General features: G+C 43.4%; 1 protein-coding gene across 4 annotated transcripts in view; it reads left to right on the top strand.

Moving 5' to 3' along the window:
• LOC137563688 (suppressor of tumorigenicity 7 protein homolog) overlaps positions 1-22,313 on the top strand; it is a 186,661-nt gene that overhangs the window by 56,083 nt on the left and 108,265 nt on the right. The window contains exon 1 of one of the 4 annotated variants that reach the window (XM_068276446.1): positions 1,720-1,777. The exons of the other annotated variants lie outside the window; for them this stretch is intronic. Coding sequence (XP_068132547.1) covers positions 1,750-1,777 — 28 coding nt within the window. The 5' untranslated portion in view covers positions 1,720-1,749. Of the gene's footprint in view, positions 1-1,719; positions 1,778-22,313 lie in introns of those variants that run through there. 4 annotated transcript variants of the gene reach the window in all.

The raw sequence follows: 22,313 nt of genomic DNA, 5'->3' as shown, positions 1-22,313 counted from the left end.
TACAAGGTTCACAGTGTGGCTTGCTGCTGCAGGGACACACGCAGGTGCACACAGCCTATTGTGTGTTCCCAGCCTCAGACTTCCCATTCAGTCAGTGTGCTGTGACCTTGCCACATGTCTATCATTCTAAGAAGCCTCACACTCAGAGCAGGGACAAGGTCCTCCAGCACCCAAGGCTGAGACACCAAAGTGAGCCCCTCCATCCCTCCCACTCCAGCTGTCACACACTGATTGCTATTAGACTAAGAGGGCCACAGGGCCCACAACCTCCCCAACACCTTAATATCTAGTTATCTGGCTTGCAGTCACGGCTATGTATCCCCTTTTCTTATTTCTTTCTGCTTCATACACAATTAGGAATGACAGCTGAATGAATTCTGCGCCCCCTCCTACACTGCGCCCTGAGGCTGGAGCCTCTCCAGCCTATGCCTCGGCCCGGCCCTGCTCACACTCATGCATCCTATAGCTGCAAATCTAAACTACTGCCGCTTCTGTTTAGGGTTTACTTTAAATACGTAAAGCATCTTGCAAAGCGTAAAAGCCAAAATGTACTGCAACAATGGTTTGTTTTCAGTGTGTTCTCATAAATCAGCCAGTTTTTGACAAAATTCCCCCCAGTTTGGGTAACTATTTAAAGTACTCCTTGACTCATGCATTATAGTGGCAGCGCACATTAATATAGTGAAAAATGCTTTTAATATTCTGTAATGCAATCAACATACTTAATCTGTTTAGTTTATATATGACTTCCTATCCTATAATATTCAAAACCTATTACAATGAATTGACTGTGACAAGCACATGTACACTTTCACCCTGGATGAGAACCTAAAGTCATTAGCCGCAAGTGCAGATCAGTCATTCAGTATTTATTTTTCTTCTTTGAAACGCTATCTATGTTCTTTGCTTCATTAGTGTTCTTTTTTTTTTTTTTTTTTTTTATTCATCTATGGCTACATTTGGTGCTTAATGGCTATTATTTGTTATAATGTATGGGCCACAGTGTGGCCAATACACTATTTGCAAAGAGCAGTGTGGGAAAAGTGAAATAGTTTTCCATAGCAACAAATCTGATGATGCCTGTTATATAAAATAAGGTTTCTGATTGCTCCACGTTGCCTTTTCACTCTTTTCTCTACTTTTCTTTGCACACATGTTTTGTAGATTTGCTCTGCAATATGTTTAGAGAGTTTATTGTAAGGCTTCATTACTCACTGCATATTTCAAGTCTTATTGATTGTTGTTGTATGGAGAATTAAGTCATTGTATCATAAGTCATTGACAGGAAGTTCAAAAAAGGTATGCTTCACTGAGTCCATCTTTTGTTTGGTTATTTGTATTTTTAGTTCTGGAGAAAATAGAACGTCAATGCCTTATAAAAAAAAAAAAAAAGAGTGAGAGAGATAAGTACAGACTCTATTACCCAGTCCAATAGTAGTGATGTTTATACATTTTATTTATTTTTTTCATGAAATGTTACGGAGGTATTTCCAACAGAGTCTCTGTGTTGACTTCATGATTGCCCTCGAGAATATGTGCAACCTAAATTGTGGATAATTCCTTTGACTGTAGTTTGCCATGCGTTGCTCATTACCTTTGGAAAGGGTGTTCCCTTTATCTTTTGCACATGGTTTTGTAATAAAGCCACAGACATACTATCTGTTTTGCTCTCAGCTGCTGGCTGCTTTTGTTTCCATGGCTACCAGATTACTAATAAAAAGGAGGGGGTTGCCTTGTGCTCATTCTAGCATGGCCGCAGCAGAAGGATTGAGATTGGGTGAGAATTGAAGTGGAATACCTGCCTTTTTCACTACTGTGATTATCATCACTCCAGAAATCATAAAAACTGCTAAATATAACAATGAATCGCTATATGAAGAGAAGGCCACATTCACATTTTATATTATGTCTCATATTTTCATTCTTTTACTTAACCATTTTATTTTTACATCACTGGTATACTTTTAGCTGTTCAGAATCTGAAGTCCTACAAGAGAATGAATGTGTTACAAGGCCAGAATATAATGGGCTTGATGTATGTATCCGAGGAAAGCCAGCGTAATTGCTGCCTTTAGAAGATGATTGACTGCCGCGGATGACATTATTGGCAAAATGTGTATTCTGAAAGATGCATTAAGGCAGTCAGGATTGTTGGTCTGTATAGACAGAACACAAGGCTTAGACTATATGGCACTGTGTGAACTATTTCCAGACAGAAATCACAGAGAATGGTAGTAATAGCCCTTTGGATTTGCTTTGACTGCAGCTCCCATACCAGTGACTGTGGTCGACTCCTAACTGTTCAACTTGTGAACTTGTGGATGGGTGTTTTGAATTACGGTAGATACATGTCTGCAAATTTGAAAGCGTACCCATGTCATCTATCAAGTACTCCCCAGAACCATTTCACTCATTACCAAGTGTTAGTAATTAAGATTGTAGTGGCCTGAGATTTTAGATGTTCTCTATTTGCCGAGACAGTTTTTTTATTTTGAAATTATAACCTTGTAGTGGGGATAAACTCTGTATAAGACTGCATACTCTGCAGCCTTGCAAGCTTACCTGCAAAACAGGCTCTGGTGTGCAACCATTCCTGTGACCTGTCTGGGTAGCAAGCATACATATGGCATCTGCCCACACCATACTTTGGAATCCATACAGTGGCTTATTAGTAGGGGATGCAGAGCTTGTGACTACACCTTGGCCCCTGGACCACTGTTAGCTCTTCATCAATGCTATATTGGTAATAATCACCTTCTATATATGCTTTAAATAGTGGCACATATGGCATCTGCCCACACCATACTTTGGAATCCATACAGTGGCTTATTAGTAGGGGATGCAGAGCTTGTGACTACACCTTGGCCCCTGGACCACTGTTAGCTCTTCATCAATGCTATATTGGTAATAATCACCTTCTATATATGCTTTAGTGGTAATCATTAACTGCCCCTCCTCCCAACTCTGCTTACCCCTCTGACACTGCAGCTGTCCTTGACAGGTTTTTGCGTTCCATATCAGTTGTTGAGTATTGAGTGCTTGGGTGTTCCCAATGTAAGACTTGCACTGGAGCTCACATTGTCATAGTTACACCAATGTCGGAGCATGGTGAATGTGAATGCCAGCAGTTGGGTCATAGCCCCAGGAGACTTATTTAACTTCCCCTCAGGTTACAATTGCAGCCCTGTTATGCAGAGTAAATTGTACAGGCTCACTTAAACATCCATTTTGTAAAATGCAATGCATGGTTACCTTTTGTAAGCTGTCATGTCAGCTGCATGTCTTTTAACTTGCTCACAACAGTCATTATTAACTTCTTAGTATTTGTGGCCATCAGTTTGGGTAAAGATTGAATGTCCCATTCCATAACTTACAGATTTCCTCATTTTTATTTACCGGTAATCCACCTGTAATATTTTTGCTTCCTCTAGATCAGGGGTGTCAAACTCAAATACAAAATGGGCCGAAATCGTACACTGGGACCTATTCGCTGGCCATCCTCAATGTCTACTGGCCATCTTCCTCCCTTATAAAGTTCTCTGGTGTCTAGTGGTCCTCCCTCCCAAATATAGTCCCCTAGTGTTTAGTGCTTTCCCCCTACCTCCCCATATGGCTTTCCTGGTGTTCTAGGGCTTCACTTCCAATTTAGCTTCCCTGGTGGTCTAGAGTGGGCCATACATAATGCAAAGTGGGGAAACCACTTGAGGGCCAAATTTAATGGCTCAGGGGGCCAAATTTGACCCGCGGGCCAGAGTTTGACTTGTGCTCTAGATAATCTTATTTTCCTTTTGAATCAAACATGCATCTGATATGTTTTCTAGAAGTTTACCATTGCTATTACAGAAGCTATTTATCACATTCATATGCAACTATTCATAGCTAACTAAACAATATACTGCAACTTGTGTAGGTCAAAATATTTTTGTTCAAGAACAACTGGCTGTCCAAGCAAGACTGGCTAAAGATAGATCAAGAATGTAACAGTGCTGTTCCCAACAGATATTCACCAATCAGTATGGTGATTGATAAATATACATTGCACTATATACTGTATTCTCTGATTAGATTTCTAGTAGCTGCTGCTACAGTGTTTTTGTACTGCCCAATTCAGTTCAGTTTTGTTAGAAGCGCTACATAACTTCACGTCATTGCTGTTGAAACATTTTTTCGATGCTATTAAATGACTATAAATACTTATTCATGAATAAGTATTTCTAGTCTAATCTCAAAACTTAAAGTGGATTAGAGATAAACTTTTACTCATTTCATAATTGTTCCTTTCATTTAGTTTATAGGGCATTCCTCAAGCCCAATATTTTTTTTGTTTTAATACTCTACTTCCCTATAAACTAAACCAGCCTTGCCCACAGCTTCTCCAGTGCCTTGGTACTCTCAGACTCGTGTAGGGAGGGCTTATAGGAGCTCAGACTGGGCAGGACGAGGAGGAGGTGTTACTAGCCAGATTTCAGAGGCAGAGGGGAGGAAGAGAGGGGAGTGAAGTTTTCACAGGCTGAGGGCTGAAGATGCAGATCGGCTTGACTGTGTGTAATGATTACAAACAGAACATGGCTGCCCTCATTGTATCACAGGAAGAAATAATCCTATACTGTTGAAGCTGTTTGCAGCTAGATTTGCTGTGTAAACTATCTAAACTTTAGATAAGATATATAGACAAGTTACTTGTTGTTATAGTTCGTTTTTCATCTCGGATCCGCTTTAAGGTGGCCATGCATTAGACAATGGCCACCAGATAGATTCCTCTGATCGATTCTGATCAGAGAGGAATTTGCCATTTTGAATGATAGTCTCCCATGACTGAGAACCAGTCAGACCAGTGTGTACAGCAGCCGCACAATGTCTGCAAATGATCTGGCAGTTGAGAGTACAACTTTGGTTATTTGTTCTCTGCAGGTGAACATTGCGCTGTTATAAATATTCAGTTTGTTCACACCACCAATTATGTTGACCATTAACTAAATAGCTTACTGTAATTTTATTTCTGTAATGGGGAATGCACTTCTCTGGGGAATGCACCATGCTTCTGAATCCACCACTACCGTCCTGCACCATACTCCCCATATTGAGAGTATTGTGGAATGACTTATTATATTTTTCTCAACTGTTCCATGGTCAGAAAGACCGCTATGTTCTGCAAGCAGAATGCTGGAAAAAATAGACGCAGGCAGTGTAATGCCTGGTACACACCATGCAATGTTCTGTCAGATTTCAGGTCGAAGCAATCATTTCCAACAGGGCTAATGTGACTTCCGTAGATAAAATGTGTGTGTGTGTGTGTGGGGGGGGGGGGGGGGGGAGGAGAGTTGATGCACACCATAAGGTATGGCCCAATGGTTCCTGGGTGCTCAGACCAATGGCTACCGGAAAACCAATATGTGGTCAGAGTGGTCAGCACTCCAGATATAAGATGTAGCTTAACCACTTGAGGACCGCAGTGTTAAACCCCCTAAAGACCAGGCCATTTATCACAAAAAGGGCCACCGCAGCCTTAAGGCCTCGCTGCAGGGCCGCACAACACTGCACACAAGTGATTCCCCCCCCCCCCCCCCCCCCCCTTTTCTGGTCTGATCACTCCCTCAATGTGTTTTTTTTTTTCTTGATATTTGTTAGATTTATAATTAAAATTGTGTATTTTTTTTTTATTTACACTGTGGCCCCGCCCTCCCTTCGCCGCCCAGCCTATCACTGTGATCGGCTGTCATAGGCTTAAGCCTATGACAGTAGATCACCTCCGAGCCCACAGAGGGGGCAGCCGTGTCACACAATACTGGGGCTGTCCCCAGTACAGCGCTGCCGTGAATCGCAGTGCTGTACAAGCTAAACCACCGTCTACCAGTCTCCTAGCGCGATCGTCACTGGGAGGCTCTGCTCCGCCTACCAAGCGGATGCGCGCGCGATCTCCAGCAACAAGCCCCAAGGATTTCACGCTGATCGGCGTTAAGCGGTCCTGGGGCTGCCGCATATAAAACATTCCAACATTTCGAGACAACAGCGTGTCTCTATCTCAAGGACAACAAATGCCAAATAAATCTGAAAAAGGCATAAAACCAACATGATTTGCACAAAAATACATAAATCCTTAAGATTACGTATTAGGATTTATGTATTTTTGTGCAACTCATCATTGGTTTTGTGTTTATTTTCAGGTATATTTTCAATTTGTTGTCCTTGAGAAAGGGATACACTGTTGTCTTGAAACATTGGAATGTTTTATATGCAGCAATAAAGATAAAGCTGCATCTTATATCTGGAGTGCTGACCATTCACTCTCTGATTTCTGATCATTTTTCTGATCAATGTTTTTCCTATCACTTCTGTACAAAATCGGATCTGTAAGAAATTATCGATTGGACCCAAAATCTGATGGGAAATTGCATGGTGTGTACCAGGCATAAGAGGCGGAGCCAGGGCACAGCTGCCTTGCATGGCTATAATCTGTAAACTGGAGTAGGATTAAACCAGAAAAGACGGTTACCATTGTGACTGAAATATGAGCACAGACATTATCCCAACAACTGTTCTCCTCTTGAGTGACAATTGTGTTCCCAAATGACTATTCACTGTAGTGCTAATTAGTACTTGCTTGCCAAGACTGACTTCTATGCAGACTAGTTTAGAATTTCTGTAATTTACCTGAAAAGGCATTATTATTTTTTTTTTTCATGAAATCCCTAAGTGATTGTAATACACACCTTGTTAGCCCAGCTTTGCAGAGCTCTTGCTGCATTGGTGAGAATGCTGTTAATCTGTTTATCTGCAGTAGTTTAGCTGTGAGCTAGCTGGCTGTGAGCTCAGTCTACCTCTGTTTTCACAGGACATGCGGAATCTACAAGGAATACACATCTATCAGCTGCACAGGGCTGTCCTATGCTAGGAATACACGGCTCGATTCTGAGCTGATAAGATGGTTAGATAATTTCCGACATGGCCGATCACCGTTCAATCGGTTTGCCGCTCGATTTATCATTGAAGTGAATTGAAAAAAGATAAGAAAAACAAGCGGAAGATAAGCAAGTCGTGCGGGCAAAACTATTGGGTGCAGAATCAACCCGTGTATTCCCAGCATTATACTGAAATTGGTGATTTATTTATGTAGTTTACATCCATTTAGGATGCCACTTACCCTGTTGTCTGATTGCAATCTGCTTTGACGTTGGGTAATGATAAAACTGTGCCCAAAGTTCCCTGCATTTAAAAAAATAAAACTTTACTTGCACCCAGTGCATCCAGATATCTGACATTTGTTAGTTTTGTATCTATGGTCATCTGATGGGAATCCTGTTCTTTGATTTGTAGTTACAACACAGCAGCTGCATCTTTGCTTTGCTGTTCTGTTCATCTTCATCTCTTCTCTGTATTTTTAGTCTGATTCCCCTTCCATAAACTATGCTAATTATTTTGGGGTCACTTTTCTCATCTGTAGCTTTCATAACTCAGATCTCCTGACTTCCCTTTGCTGAAGCTGGCCATATATGTAATTACTGTGCAGATGGTAGAATGGTAAGCACGTTTAGACAGACCACTAACTATAATAACCTTTTGGCCCGGTTGCAACAGAGAAACTTGCTGTATGCCACAGATGTGGTGATACAACCTTGGTCCATTTATTGCTGGGTGACATTACTATAGATACATAGCACTAAATCCACACTCGGGCCAAAATAGACCATCCCAGGGAATCAAGTTTTCAGCCATGAGAAATCATTCCATTAACTATGTGTAGAATGGTTTGTGCAACAGATGGTTATTTGAAAGAGTGATATAAGAAAGTAGTTTTCAGAATTGTTACAGCAAATGCATGGCTTAGTAAGACAGATATGTTTAATAATGTTGCACAGAGCATGTTAATGTGTTGTAATGAGGTAATGACTTGTAACTAGTCCAGTACTAATGAGCAGTGAAGTTTGGCAGCTGTAGCTTACTGCATGTCTTTCTGCAAAATTAAAGAGGCACCGTAACATCATATAGTTTGATATACTACAGTATAATCTTGTTATAATAAACTCTGGTATAGTAAACATTCGGATATAGTAAACTGTCTCTCCAGGTGCCGGCCAATCTCTTATTATAAGTATATGGGAACAACACCTGGTATAGTAAACCCGGACATTATAAAACTTCTGTTATAGTGAACATGTGTTTTTTGGTCCCTACATGACACTGACTCTAGATATAGTAAAAAGTGGGTGGCGCGTATCATGTGTCAATGAAACACATGGTTGGCTCTTCAGGCTGGTTGCAAGTGAGTTGATGCCTGATAATAGTTGTTTGAATGCAGTACAGGATACTTTCACTTGTAGTGCAGATCAGAGCTACAAAACGAAGAAGATTAAGTCCCACCATGGAGGTATCGGAGCCACTCACAGGAAGTGAGTGGCTGCCTCTATTCAGTGACAGCTGCAATTTTTTATTTTCTTTTTGTGAAGGATATGTCCGAGGTAAAGGGAAAAAAAAAGATCTACTTACCCGGTGCTTCCTCCAGCGCCTGGCAGCCGATCTGTCCCTCGCCGCAGCTCCTGTGTCCCGGGATCCCCTCTGTTGGAGATGCCGACCTCGCCACTCGCAATCACTCTAATGTGGCCTAGAGTCTTCTGCGTACGTGCAGAAGTACTTTGCCTGCGCAAAACACTCCAAGAAGTTCCTGACGAGGTTGGCATCTCCAACGGAGGGGACACCGGAGCTGTGGTGAGGGACTGATCAGCTTCCAGGGACTGGAGGAAGCTCCAGGTAAGTAGATTTCATTTTTGTTTTTTTTACCTAGGACATATCCTTTAAAGAGCCCTGGATAATGTACCAGCAATTTGTGCCGCAATCTGAGGTATACTTAACCTTGCAGTCCACCAAATGTGCAAGTTGTTGTACTGTACCAGGGCATGCTGGGCCATTTCTAGGACAATTTCTGATATTGTAAACTTCTGATATAGTAAAACCCTTTTTCTAGTCCTTTGGAGTTTACTTTAACGTGATGATACTGTACATTATTCAAGATACACACTTCTACATAAATTATCCTGGTGTCAACATCGGAAACCAACTCTTCTTATATCTATATATTGCTGGTATGTAGCCAACCCATCCCAGTGATGTTTAGCCTAGGCCATTTAGTTATGCAGCCTTCTCCTCCCGCTGCCCTCTAGTAGCCCAGTGCCCTTATTCAATCCCTATTTTTTTTACTAAGTTTTCTCCTAGGAGATAATTTTTCATCTTATGGTTAAAATAACTTCTTGTCACCTTGAAATTGAAAAGGTACCACATTTTATTGATGGGTGTGAAAATCTCACCTAGGAAAAAACTTAGAACACACAATGGAACACTTTGGAGCACACAATGGAACACTTTGGAGCACACAATGGAACACTTTGGAGCACACAATGGAACACTTTGGAACACACAATAAAAAACATTCCACAGTGATGCACCTTGCCAGCACTAAAGATGTCTGTAGGTGTGATAAATTGAGGAATACAAATCAGAATGAGGAATGTTTTGACAGTGGGGCAAAGTAAACTTGTAAAATATAACCACTTTTAGGCTACTTACACACCAGGACGTTGCGTTTAGGGGACATTATAGGGCACATAACGTGCCCCTAACGCAACGCCTGGTGCTCTCTGATGTGGACGTCAGAGTGAGCCGCGTTGTGCAGCTCAATCTGGCGTCCGTGATGCGTACTCTTGGACGCATGCGGCATCACGTGGTCCCGCCTGGCCAATCGCCGTACAGAGAGGCCGCTCCAGGAAGTAAACACTGCACGTCGCACCGTGCAGTGAATATTAATTAGCCATGTGCCTGGCCGCTCTCCACTCCTCCCCAACACTACTGAGCATGTGCGCACAGTCTAACGAGGCTTAGCCACGCATAACGCACAGCATGCTGCACTCTCAACGGATGTGCTGCGTTGCAATGTAACGCAGCGTGGGCACTGTGAACAGCTCATTGATTTTTCATTACTGTGCGGTGGGGCTGCGTTACAGGCTGCACTGACGTGCGCCTGTAACGTCTTAATGTGAAAGCAGCCTTAATCAAGTTATAGGCAGTAAAGTTCCTCAAAAGTAGAACTTGAAGAATTCTATTAAGCACTCAATACAACTATCGCCTCAATTAAGGTAGCCATACATCTAGTGATTCTGATTCAATCAACAAAGCACTCAACTTTATTGGGGAATAGTCTTCAGTATAGTTGATCGAAAGTTGATCGACTAGTGACCCAAATACTTAAAGCGATTCACCTTCACTAATCGATCTGACCAATGTTGTATTTCCATGCTCTGAATACAAAAGTTGATCGATTGATATGTGAACAGTAGCCGATTCCTGTGTGATTGACTGATATCTTGCATCCTGCTCGATCGAGTAAGCTGGTTGATTCGACATATCAGCCATTTTTCATCGATTGGGAATTCTGGAACACACTCTATTCTCTCTCAATTAATAATCGAGTTGAATGGTCGATCGTAATGCAAAATCGCAAGATATATGGGCACCTTTACAGTTATGTCAATTACATTAAATGAATTTAACTACCCATTTTCTCTAGCTTGTCACATGGTTTAAGAGGTCACGGAAAACCAGATGTTTTGTATTTTTGCCAGCTATGTTTTGCTTCAACTCTGAGATGGGTTTGTCCTGCCTTCTGTTCCTAAAGTGCCTTATAAGCATAGATGAGCAGTTTCTATCAGTCGTGTCTATTCTGTTGTCTTCTGATTATTTTAATTCTACACTGTTAAATTAGTCTAATTATTGAGCACCTGTCTTGACTAAATGGCTAATAGCTAGGCAGAATTGTTTGAAGTATAAAAAGTGTAGTTCATTACTTCAAAAGAATACAAGTGTGAAATGGTATACAGGATCGTCTCAAAAAATTAGCATATTGTGATACAGTTCATTATTTTCTGTAATGTACTGATAAACATTAGACTTTCATATATTTTAGATTCAAATACACACAACTGAAGTAGTTTAGTAGTTATTGTTTTAATATTGATGATTTTGGCATACAGCTCATGAAAACCCAAATTTCCGATCTCAAAAAATTAGCATATTTCATCCGACCAATAAAAGAAAAGTGTTTTTAAAACAAAAAAAAAGTCAACCTTCAAATAATTATGTTCAATTATGCACTCAATACTTGGTTGGGAATCCTTTTGCAGAAATGACTGTTTCAATGCGGCGTGGCATGGAGGCAATCAGCCTGTGGCACTGCTCAGGTATTGTGGAGACCCAGGATGCTTCGATAGTGGCCTTAAGCTCATCCAGAGTGTTGGGTCTTGCGTCTCTAAACTTTCTCTTCACTATATCCCACAGATTCTCTATGGGGGGGCAACTTTTACATGTCAATCGGAAATCAATGTGCCAGAGTCTGGAGGAAGACTGGGGAGAGGGAAATACCAAAATGCCTGAAGTCCAGTGTCAAGTACCCACAGTCAGTGATGGTCTGGGGTGCCATGTCAGCTGCTGGTGTTGGTCCACTGTGTTTTATCAAGGGCAGGGTCAATGCAGCTAGCTATCAGGAGATTTTGGAGCACTTCAAAGTCTTTCACCTGCAATAAATATGCCGATCTGCTGTTCTCACTACTTGTAGCAGAGTAATGACTCCAGATAGCATTATAGGCAGATGAATAGCATTTTCATGAGATACATTGGTTGATGTGGCAAACCGATACCTCTCAAATCATTATCTGATCAGAGAAAGATCTATCTGATTGAATACCTCCACACACTGTACACAGTTATTCAATAGATTTCAGCATTAAACTAAATTGAAAATCTGTACGCACTACAGGCCAGTTCTTCCCATCTATGTCCCCCCGCCCTTCTCCTTCTCCCACTATGAAGAGCGTAAGGGCTGTAGAGCTTCTCTCGTGTCCACTGGCACAGATTTGGTGAGGCCAAATACTAGGGGCACTCTGGTACGTACCTTACACCAGGGGTCCCCAACCACCGGGCCGCGACCCACTGCCGGTCCGTTGGCAGTCTCCTACCGGGCCGCGGCGTGTCTGGCCTCTCGCCCCCATCCCCCCCCCCACGGCCACCGCTCCTGTTGCCTTATGAGCGGCGGCCGCTTCCTTCCTTATAGTCCCCCAGGCGCCGCTCTCCTCTTATCGGCAGCATCTTACAGCAGCGCATATTGCGACTGCTGTAAGGAGGGAAGGAAGCGCATCAGCGGCTTCCTGTAGCGGCGATGTGCATCGCCGTTACCATGGGAACCGCTGACGCGCTTCCTTCCCTCCTTACAGCAGTCGCAATACGCGCTGCTGTAAGATACTGCCGGTAAGAGGAGAGCGGCGCCTGGGGGACTATAAGGAAGGAAGCGGCCGCCGCTCATAAGGTAACAGGCGCGCGGCCGTTTGGGGAGAGGGGCACTACCTACACACCCACCCATACTAGGGCGCTACACTGGACACTCACCTAGCTATACTGGGGCGCCATACTGGGGAACTATACTAGCCATACTGGGGCGCTATACTGGGGCAAAATACTAGCTATACTGGGGCACTATACTGGCTGCACTGGGCACTATACTAGCTATACTGGGGCACTATACTGACTGTACTGGGCACTGTACTAGCTATACTGGGGCACTATACTGGCTGTACTGGGCACTGTACTAGCTATACTGGGGCACTATACTGGCTGTACTGGGCACTGTACTAGCTATACTGGGGCACTATACTGGCTGTACTGGGCACTATACTGGCTGTACTGGGGCACTATACTGGGCACCATACTCGCTGTACTGGGCACTATACTAGCTATACTGGGGCACCATACTGGCTGTACTGGGCACTATACTAACTATACTGGGCACTATACTAACTATACTGGGCACTATACTAGCTATACTGGGGCACTATACTGGCTATACTGGGGCACTATACTGGCTATACTGGGGCACTATACTGGCTATACTGGAGCACTATACTGGCTATACTGGAGCACTATACTGTCTATACTTGGTGCACTATACTGGCTATACTGGGGCACTATACTGGCTATACTTGGGGCACTATACTGGCTACACGGGGCACTATACTGGCTATACTGGGGCACTATACTAGCTATACTGGGGCACTATACTGGCTACACAGGGCACTATACTGGCTATACTGGGGCACTATACTGGCTATAATGGGGCACTATACTGGCTATACTGGGGCACTATACTGGCTATACTGGGGCAACTATACTAGCCATACTGGGGCAACTAAACTCCCTATCTCCCTATACTGGGGCAACACCCCCCCCCCCCCCTAACCCACTGCATATGACACTGTCCACTAGGTCGCGCATCGCCGCCGACCCCTCCCCCCCAACCCCCTAACCCCCCGGTCACCAGAGAAAAATTTGGTCAGAAAGCGGTCCCCGAGCCGGAAAAGGTTGGGGGCCCCTGCCTTACACGACCACTAGGGGCCTCTAGTGTTTGGCCTGTAGTGTTTGTCATGTGACACACCGATTCCCGGGAGTGAGGAGACAGGAAGAAGAACCAGCAGGTGGAGAGAAGACATGGAAGAATGTGTGAGTAGCTCCGCTGCTCCATGGGTTATCCCGAAATTGAACACCGCTAATGACGCACTCCTAACCCACCGGCAATTAAACAAAATCTTCTGCCCGGCGTGATTGGCTGCCACTGCAGTTAGCTTTGACAGGAAGTGCTATAGTGTTTGGTCCTAGGGTAATGAGCAGACAAATCTATACATAGAGATGTATAGCCACAGAGGTCAGATTCTTGAAAACTTATTGCAGTAATTTTAACTACAGTTTACGACTAGTCTTAAATGGATTGCTGCTGAGGCAGAGACAGGAAAAAACGCACGCACGCACGTATATTCTGGGAAGTGAGCGAGTATGAGTTTAATATTTTTAGCACTTTCAGAAAATTGGAGAATGCTACTGACTGAAATGCAGGTTTAATTACATTAATTTGCAAAATGGTTTGTGTATAAATTATAAATATCACATTTTCAAGGAAGGAGGAGTTTTCCCGTAAGAATCAAGTTATGCAGGACATGCATTTATTAATAAGACAAGTGATTTAATATGCAGCATTCCTAATATGTTGGCCCTTTTATAAATAAAAATAATGCCCAATTTGACAATGTAGCAAAGTGGTTCATCTGATACTTTATCGCGTTTGGCTCATTTCGCAACCTGCCTGCTGAGGCCATGTTCACATTATAGGCGTTTTTTGTTAAATTTTAAGCGCGGGCGATTTTCAAAATAGCCCTGAAAGCGCCTGTGCAATGATTCTCTATGAGTGAGTTCATATCAGAGCGGGTGGTTTGCGATCCACTTTGAAAAGCGGTGCTTGAGCCCTTTTTTGAGGTGATTTGCCTCAATGGAAGGTATAGGAAAAACGCAAAATGCTCACAAAATCGCTTTGGCAAGCAATTGCATGAGCTTTTTTTTTTTTTTTTTTTTTTTTTTTTTTTTATTTAATATTTTGTATTTGTTTCTGGATTTTTTTCCGGAACAAAAGACGGAAGCACTCTGTAAAAGCCCTTACAAAAATGCCCACAAAAACGAGCGAACGTGCAGAAAATTGCCGGAAACCGCTGTAAAAAACTCGGAAAAAAAGCCCACTGCGGACTGACACGCAAGCCAAACGCAATGTGAACAAGGCCTGACAGTATGCTTTTCTGTGGTGGATAGCAGATCACAGCACACACTGTCGCACAGGCCCGCTAACATGTCTACTTCAAATCTGCACTATATGGCAGGGCACAAGTTTTCTTATAAGCAGAGTGTGTTGCACATGGCCCCAGATGTGTGTGTGTGTGCGTGTGTGTGTGCGTGTGTGCGTGTGTGTGCGTGTGTGTGTGCGTGTGTGTGTGCGTGTGTGCGTGTGTGTGTGCGTGTGTGTGTGCGTGTGTGCGTGTGTGTGTGCGTGTGTGCGTGTGTGCGTGTGTGCGTGTGTGCGTGTGTGCGTGTGTGTGTGTGTGTGCGTGTGTGCGTGTGTGTGTGTTTGTATGTATGTATGTATGCATATATGTATGTATATATTTTATACACATAAATGCAAGCTTTTTGTCCTGTGAATGATTCAGTTGTCAGGCGTCAGGTGCATGCACCATTTCCGCTCTATTCGTCTTGTTTGCTAGCTTTGAACTTGACCCTGTAGGTGACATTGCAGGGCACCAGTGCTGAACAGATGCGTCACTAAGCAACAGCCAAGTAACATGTCCTGTGTCTATGAAGAAGGGAGCAGGGACAAGGGTGCTGGAAATGAGTGTTTTAGGTGGACGGGGTATGGACACTAACTGATAACTATTTTATATACTTCCTATACCTGTTTATGGTTTTGGTACACCTGGTGTGTCATTTTAGCACAGTTGATATTGTGTACCTTTTTGTACTATAGATAGATAGATAGATAGATAGATAGATAGATAGACATATAGATTAGACATATAGATTAGACATATAGGGGTATGGACAATGGACTTGGCTCACCAATTGTTGCTTAAAGGGACACTTAAGTCAAACAAAAAAAAATGAGTTTTACTCAGCTGGGGCTTCCAATAGCCCGCTGCAGCTGTCCGGTGCCCTCGCCATCTCCCTCCGATCCTCCTGGCCCCGCCGGCAGCCACTTCCTGTTTCGGTGACAGGAGCTGACAGGCTGGGGACGCGAATGATTCTTCGCGTTCCTGGCCACAATAGCGCCATCTATGCTGCTATAGCATATATCATATACCATATAGCAGCATAGAGGGTGCTAATGTGTCTGGGAATGCGAAGAATCACTCGCGTCCCCAGCCTAGTCAGCTCCTGTTACCGAAACAGGAAGTGGCTGCTGGCAGGGCCAGGAGGATCGGAGGGAGACAGCGAGGGCACCGGACAGCTGCAGGGGGCTATTGGAAGCCCTAGGTGAGTAAAACTCATTTTTTTTTTGTTTGACTTAAGTGTCCCTTTAAAGATCTCCATGGGTGTCGTTAAGGTACTTTGGGACACCTTTGGAGACCGCTGGTGCATTAAAATAATCAGCCTGAGCATTTCGGAGTTTATAGGTGTATCGGTGAGTAGTTTCTATTGCTTTTACAAAGATTTCTTCAACCCTACACATGACTTATTACCTACTGCTTTACTATCTCTGTAAACGTTTGTTTCAAAAAATTTTAATTTTTTTTTTTTTTTTTTTATTTTACATTTTAATTTACAAAAATAAGCATGATCTACATACATTTTTTTTTTTAATTGTCTGGTATTGCCAATAGAGCTGAACCAGCCAGCATGGGCTCTGCTGCCTGAACAATATCTGCCTACATGGTCCTTGACATTTTACCCCCATCCTTACAAAACCCACTTGTCATGTCAAGGACAAGTTTTACATGTCCACCTTAGTGACCAGTAACTGCCCTCGCAGGGGCGTAGCAATAGGGGTTGCAGCGGTAGCGACCGCATCGGGGCCCTTGGGCCAGAGGGGCCCCAAAGGGCCCTCCCTCAAATGCAGTATTAGCTCTTTATTGGTCCTGTGCTCATAATAATCACTTCTATAGATACTTTGAATAGTGGTAATCATTAACACACTGTTCCCCATCCCCTTCTTGCACCTCTGACACTGTAGTTGCCATTGGCAGGTTTTGGTGCGTCGTATTAATTGTTATGTATAGAGTGCTTGGGGGGCCCCAATGTAAAACTTGCATCGGGGCCCCCAGCTCCAAAGCTACGCCACTGTAGCCCTCACACATGTGGAGATGACACCCAGGTGTCACTTGTGGTGTAATCCAGTACAAAAAAAGGGGAATGTGGGCACCAATTAAAATGCAACCGCTGTGTTTATTGCCAACAACCAGTTATCACAGACAGTTCAGTGCTATACTTCACCTCTCCTGGAATCACCCAGCACAAAGGACCACCAGTCGACAATTGTTTTGCATTTCTAATGCATCATCACAGACCTCAGTGTTTCTCTGCGGCAAGGTGAAAGAGAAGGGGCCGCCCTTTCAAACTCGAGTTGGAAACTCCTCCTAGCTGCCATGTTTTGCAGGCAACCTCACCTATGCACAGGTGAGGTAATTAGTGTCTCAGCTAGGTGGATTCCACATAGCTGAGACACTAATTACCTCACCTGTGCAATCGGTGAAGTTTCCTGCAAAACGAGCACAGTTGGGGAGTCATGAGGACAGGTTTGAGAAACATTGGTGTAATCTGAAAGTTCCACATAATGGGTCTCCTAGATTTGCCCCTCACCCCTACAGAAGTTTGGAGTTTTGGAGTTAGTACAGAGGTATATTCTCGGGGGTCTTTTTAGTTCTGCTCAGGCAGGATTCTCATTGATTTAGATCTATAGGCTAATGTGGAACCCTGAGAGTTATAGATGCTTATGCCAGTGCTCAGGGCCGGGACGAGGCATAGGCTGGAGAGGCTCCAGCCTCAGGGCGCAGTGTAGGAGGGGGCGCAGAATTCATTCAGCTGTCATTCCTAATTGTGTTTGACGCAGAAAGAAATAAGAAAAGGGGATACATAGCAGTGACTGCAAGCCATATAATTAGATATTAAAGTGTTCGGGAGATTGTGGGCCCTGTGGCGCCTCTTAGTCTAATAGCAATCAGTGTGTGATGGCTGGGGTGGCAGGGATGGAGGGGCGCACTTTGGTGTCTCAGCCTTGGGTGCTGGAGGACCTTGTCCCAGCTCTGCCAGTGCTCCACCAAGACCCCAGAGTATTGTATTGCAGGGTAGACAGCTGTTTGTAGGAACTGATGAGAGATATCACCCCTAAGTCACCCCCCTCCTACCCAGCAGCTGCCCAACAGTATATGGGGACATTGAAGAAGCCCCAGTTATGGCAACCTCATAATTTATTTTCTTAGTTCACATACCCTTCGAGGTCTGGAACCCACTAAAAAGTGCTATCACAATCGCTAGCGATTTGTGATATCGTTTTGCAAGCGATTTTTGGAGCGTTTTTTCCCTGCTCCTGTACAATTCATTGGAATGGAAACGCTCCCGAAATGCTGCATGTCCTGTGACTGCAATTTCCTCAATCGCAATTGCACTAGTGGAATCTGTCCCATCCATTTACATTGTCAGAGCGTTTAGGGAAAATGCTAGCAAATGAAAGCTCTCCCTAAACGTTCAAAAAATGCTCTAGTGGGTTCCAGGCCTGAAGCAGGTGAAGAGTTTAGTGCTCAACTGCCCTCAGTTTTTGTGTTCAAGTTCGTCTCTCACTTTAAGCATACCGGTACTTAAAATGAAATGGATATACAGGCTGACCTATTTATTTCCTTTAAAACAATGCACATTGCCTGGCTGTCCTGCTTTTATCTTCTACTTCTAAAGGTGGGAATACACGGGTCGATCCGGCGGCCGATTAGCCGCCGGATCGACCCCAGACGCATCCCCGCTCGTCCGCACGTGCACGCGGATCGATTACCGCTCATCCCCGCCGGCGCTCCTTATCACCGCCGGCGGGGGTCGAGCAGCGTGATCAGACCAGCTGAATATTATCAGCTGGCCGGATCAGCTGCTCGACACACGGTACAGAAACGTACCGTGTATCCCCAGCATTATACCCTTAGCCACAGATCCTGAACAAGCGTACAACAGATCAGGTGCCTTTGAGTGAAGTCTGGCTGGATTACCCACATACTCGTTTCAGGTACATAATTCAGAACATGAAAGATCAGCATGATGTTAAGCAACTGGTTTTGTTTAAAAGTAAATAAATATGGCAGCCTCCTTCTCCACCTCACTTCAGGTGTCCTTTAATTCACTAACTGACTCGGGAGAAAAGAACATTGAGACAATAAAAATATTAATTTCTCACAAGCACATTTTCTTTGTTCATATGGCCACTGGCCAGACAAGGTAATTCTAGCACATTTTGCTTATTTGGATAAGGTAAATATAAACTTGCGTGCATTAGGCTATCACTAGCCCCGTAGCTATTATTGTAACTGAATAAGACGCACTGTATTTCCAATTCTAGATGCTTTGCAGCCATGGTCATTTTGCGCAGGATGTGTGCACAGCGCATCAGGAAATACTGTATTTTGCTTCACTACTATTTTTCAGCGTGAAGAAATATTGCCTTTGTGTAGAACCTTTTATGCATAAAATCTCCATGTTTCATCTTGTGCCAGCCAGTTTCATCAGTGTTATGAGGACACTGCATCACAGAGCCCTGCAGAGGGCTGAAGCTCTAGATCTATTTATAATTGTGTAGTGGTCTCATAAAATTGCATCAGAAGAATAAATAATCCAAAGTACCATCTGTTCTGTTTTGTTTTTTCCCCTTCTCTAATTCACTCGTGTCTTTATGTAAAATGAAAATATTCTCATTTCATTTGCATTTCTGATCTTGTTACAAGCAAATGAGGACAGACGATGAAAGTTCACGGTATAACATACAACATGCACCATTTAATCAGGCTTTCATTCATTTTTGGTCCTCCATTAATTCTGATATGGTCTCTTACTTCAAAAGCATCAGTAGCAGCCAGCAGAGCACAGAACATTTTAAGCTCCATTGCACAGAGCACTGGCCAATACCTTTGTATGGCATGTGCTTACTAAAATCATACGTATATTTGCCAGAAATCTTTATCACATGAGCAAGGTGCACAAATCAGAGGTGCTTGTCATCATTTGTTTTTATAGGAAACATGCTCTCTGTGGAACATTTCTGTATAATACAGGCATCAAATTGCAATTGTATTAGATCATAGACAGAATATAGGTTAGCCCTGCAGGTGGTCGGGTCTAAGCAGTACAGAAAATTGTTCTACAGCTAAAATGCCAGGTTAAGTTAATTAAAGAGAATCTGCACTCAGAAATTCTTACAATAAAAAGCATACAATTCTATTTATTATGTTCTCCTGGGCCCCTCTGTGCTATTTCTGCCACTCCCTGCTGCAATCTTGGCACGTAATTGCCAGTTTTAGGCAGTGTTTACAAACAAGACATGGCTGCTAACCAGCTTGTGATAGGCCCAGATGAGCTCAGTCTGTGACTCATACAGAGCCTGCAGGGGGGCCTGGAGAGGGTGTGTATAGCTTCTATCCTATCACAGCAGAGCAGCAGATTCCTGCCTCAGCCGAGAAAGCTGACAAAGGAAAGAAGATTAGATTAGATAACAGAGATATTACAGCGACTGTGCAACTAGGAAAGGCTGCAGTAAGACAGACCACATTAGAACAGGTATAGGAACTTCTAGGATAGAAGAAATAAGGCTGACATTTTTTGTTAAAGAGTCTCTTTAAGTATGATATGTTGGTCGTAGGAGATCATAGGCTTAATTATAAAGTACGTGAAATGCTTGGTTGTATTAGAACACTGCTTCTGTTAACAGTGCTTTCATGATAGGTTTTATGATGTAATGAATGAAGAATGTTAGTGATTTCTGTATCCTGCACCACCATGTTTGCTGATTTGCAATAAGCAGGCTTGAATGACAAATTATTTATCTTTATTCAAGTGGCACAAGACTAGCCTGAATATTATTGATTTATAAAGTGCCAACATGTTCCATGAGGCTGTACAAAGTAAGAAACAAACAAAGGGTATAAAATAATAGACAGTGGTATACACCAATATACAGTTGGTACAAAATACAGAATTGGTGATTACAGTGACAAAAGCAACATGAATAGAATATGTGTAACAAATTTAAAGACAAAAGGGTGATGTAGTGCTGCACGTACAGCCGAGAAGCATATATTGCTCAATGGAGAGAGGATGACCAGCAGGCAGCAGCACACAAGTAAGCTGCTTCCAATTGGACAAGATTGGTTTGAAAACTAGTCAGCTAGCTTATCTGGAGGCATGTCTAAAGACTGTTTTTACAGAGGGCATGATGAACATTTGCCAGTCGAAAAAATCCAGCAGGATGGATCACGCCTGACTCCTGATATTGGTCGTTTGATGCCATTGTAGACCGTTGGTTGTGTGCATCTGTTCACCGATAATCTGACGAAATACCACTAATCAGTGGTTTTACTAGGGTTCAGGCTGATTTATATCTAATATGTGTACGTAGTATGCTTGATTTTACTACAGTGCTAGTAACAAGCTAGCATGCTGCATTGTGCAGATGGCTTATGTATTCATTTGCATGTGTGAAAACTCTTTAGCACAAATAATTATTCACTAACCTTTCTGGAGTGGTCTGATGTGACCCAAGAGAAGATTGCAAACTTTTGCCACATAACAGCAGGTCTTTAAGAAGAAAACTGACATTCTCCAGCTCAGGAGTGCCTTTAGTAAATCAGCCTTATTATTTTTGCATGTGCCTAGATATTATTGAATTGGTGTGTTTTCTAATAATGCGTGGAAAGTGCTAATTAGTGGGCAGATATTTAAAATGTAACATTATATTCTGCATAGTTTCACATGATTTGTTTCCGCTGGACTTATAATTGCATACATTAACCGGTTGGGGAAAACTATGCCACACTAGTGGCTGCCTAAGCCTGATACAGCATAGTTTTAACTCCACCCGAGCACTGGATGCAATAGGCAGAGCAGGATCATCCACAAGGCAACCTAGGTAGGTGCCTGGGGCCTTGTGGGTGCCTGGGCCTTGTGGCCCAACTGCCACTTTTTTTCTCTAATCATTCTCCCATCTTGGAACCATTAGGAAGAGCAAAGCTACTACCTTGCCTAGGCCCCATCCCATCTTAATCCATCTCTTGCAATAGCGTGTCCCTGAAGGCACAGAAAAAAAGCTGTCAAAGAACAGCTGAGCTCTTTAAGTCCGGAGCCGTTTTCATTGGTTCCTGACCTCCTGATCAATGGGGGCCAATCTTGGTGATCAGGAAGGGTAAGGGCTCGTTTCCACCATAGCGAATCCGCATGCGGCGACGAGATGCGGATTCGCTTGTTACACTGAAGTGGCCGGGGCTGTTTCCACATGTGCGGCGTGCGGGAGCGATTTGGCGGCGGGCCAAATCTGCACGACGGGACCCACAGAATTCGCCTGCGTCGGGAATCCGTGCGAATCGCCGCTAATGTATTTAATAGTAAAAACGCATGCGTTTGTTACATGCGTTTTTACCCGCGATTTCGCACCCTTTTCAATGTTGTTTTGCCCTGGCAGTGTCATGGTTAATTTCGCATGGCACCCTGCCATGCGAAATCGCGGGTAAAAACGCATGCGGAAACGCATCCGCATGCGTTTTTACAAGCGTCGGAATGCCGGCGAAATCGCGTCGCAACAGTGGAAACGGGCCCTTCAAAGAAAAAAAGGCTCTTTTAATTAAAGGAACTGCAGTCCAAAAGTAGTTAAAGCTACACCGTGAATGAGTGATATGGTTGGGACATGCCTGGCCAAAGTTACTTGATGTTTTCCAATGTAGTGA

Source organism: Hyperolius riggenbachi, chromosome 3, assembly GCF_040937935.1.
Source record: "Hyperolius riggenbachi isolate aHypRig1 chromosome 3, aHypRig1.pri, whole genome shotgun sequence".
Classification (NCBI taxonomy): domain Eukaryota; kingdom Metazoa; phylum Chordata; class Amphibia; order Anura; family Hyperoliidae; genus Hyperolius; species Hyperolius riggenbachi.
Note: the sequence above shows the minus strand (reverse complement) of the source record. Positions and strands in the feature narration are given on the sequence as shown.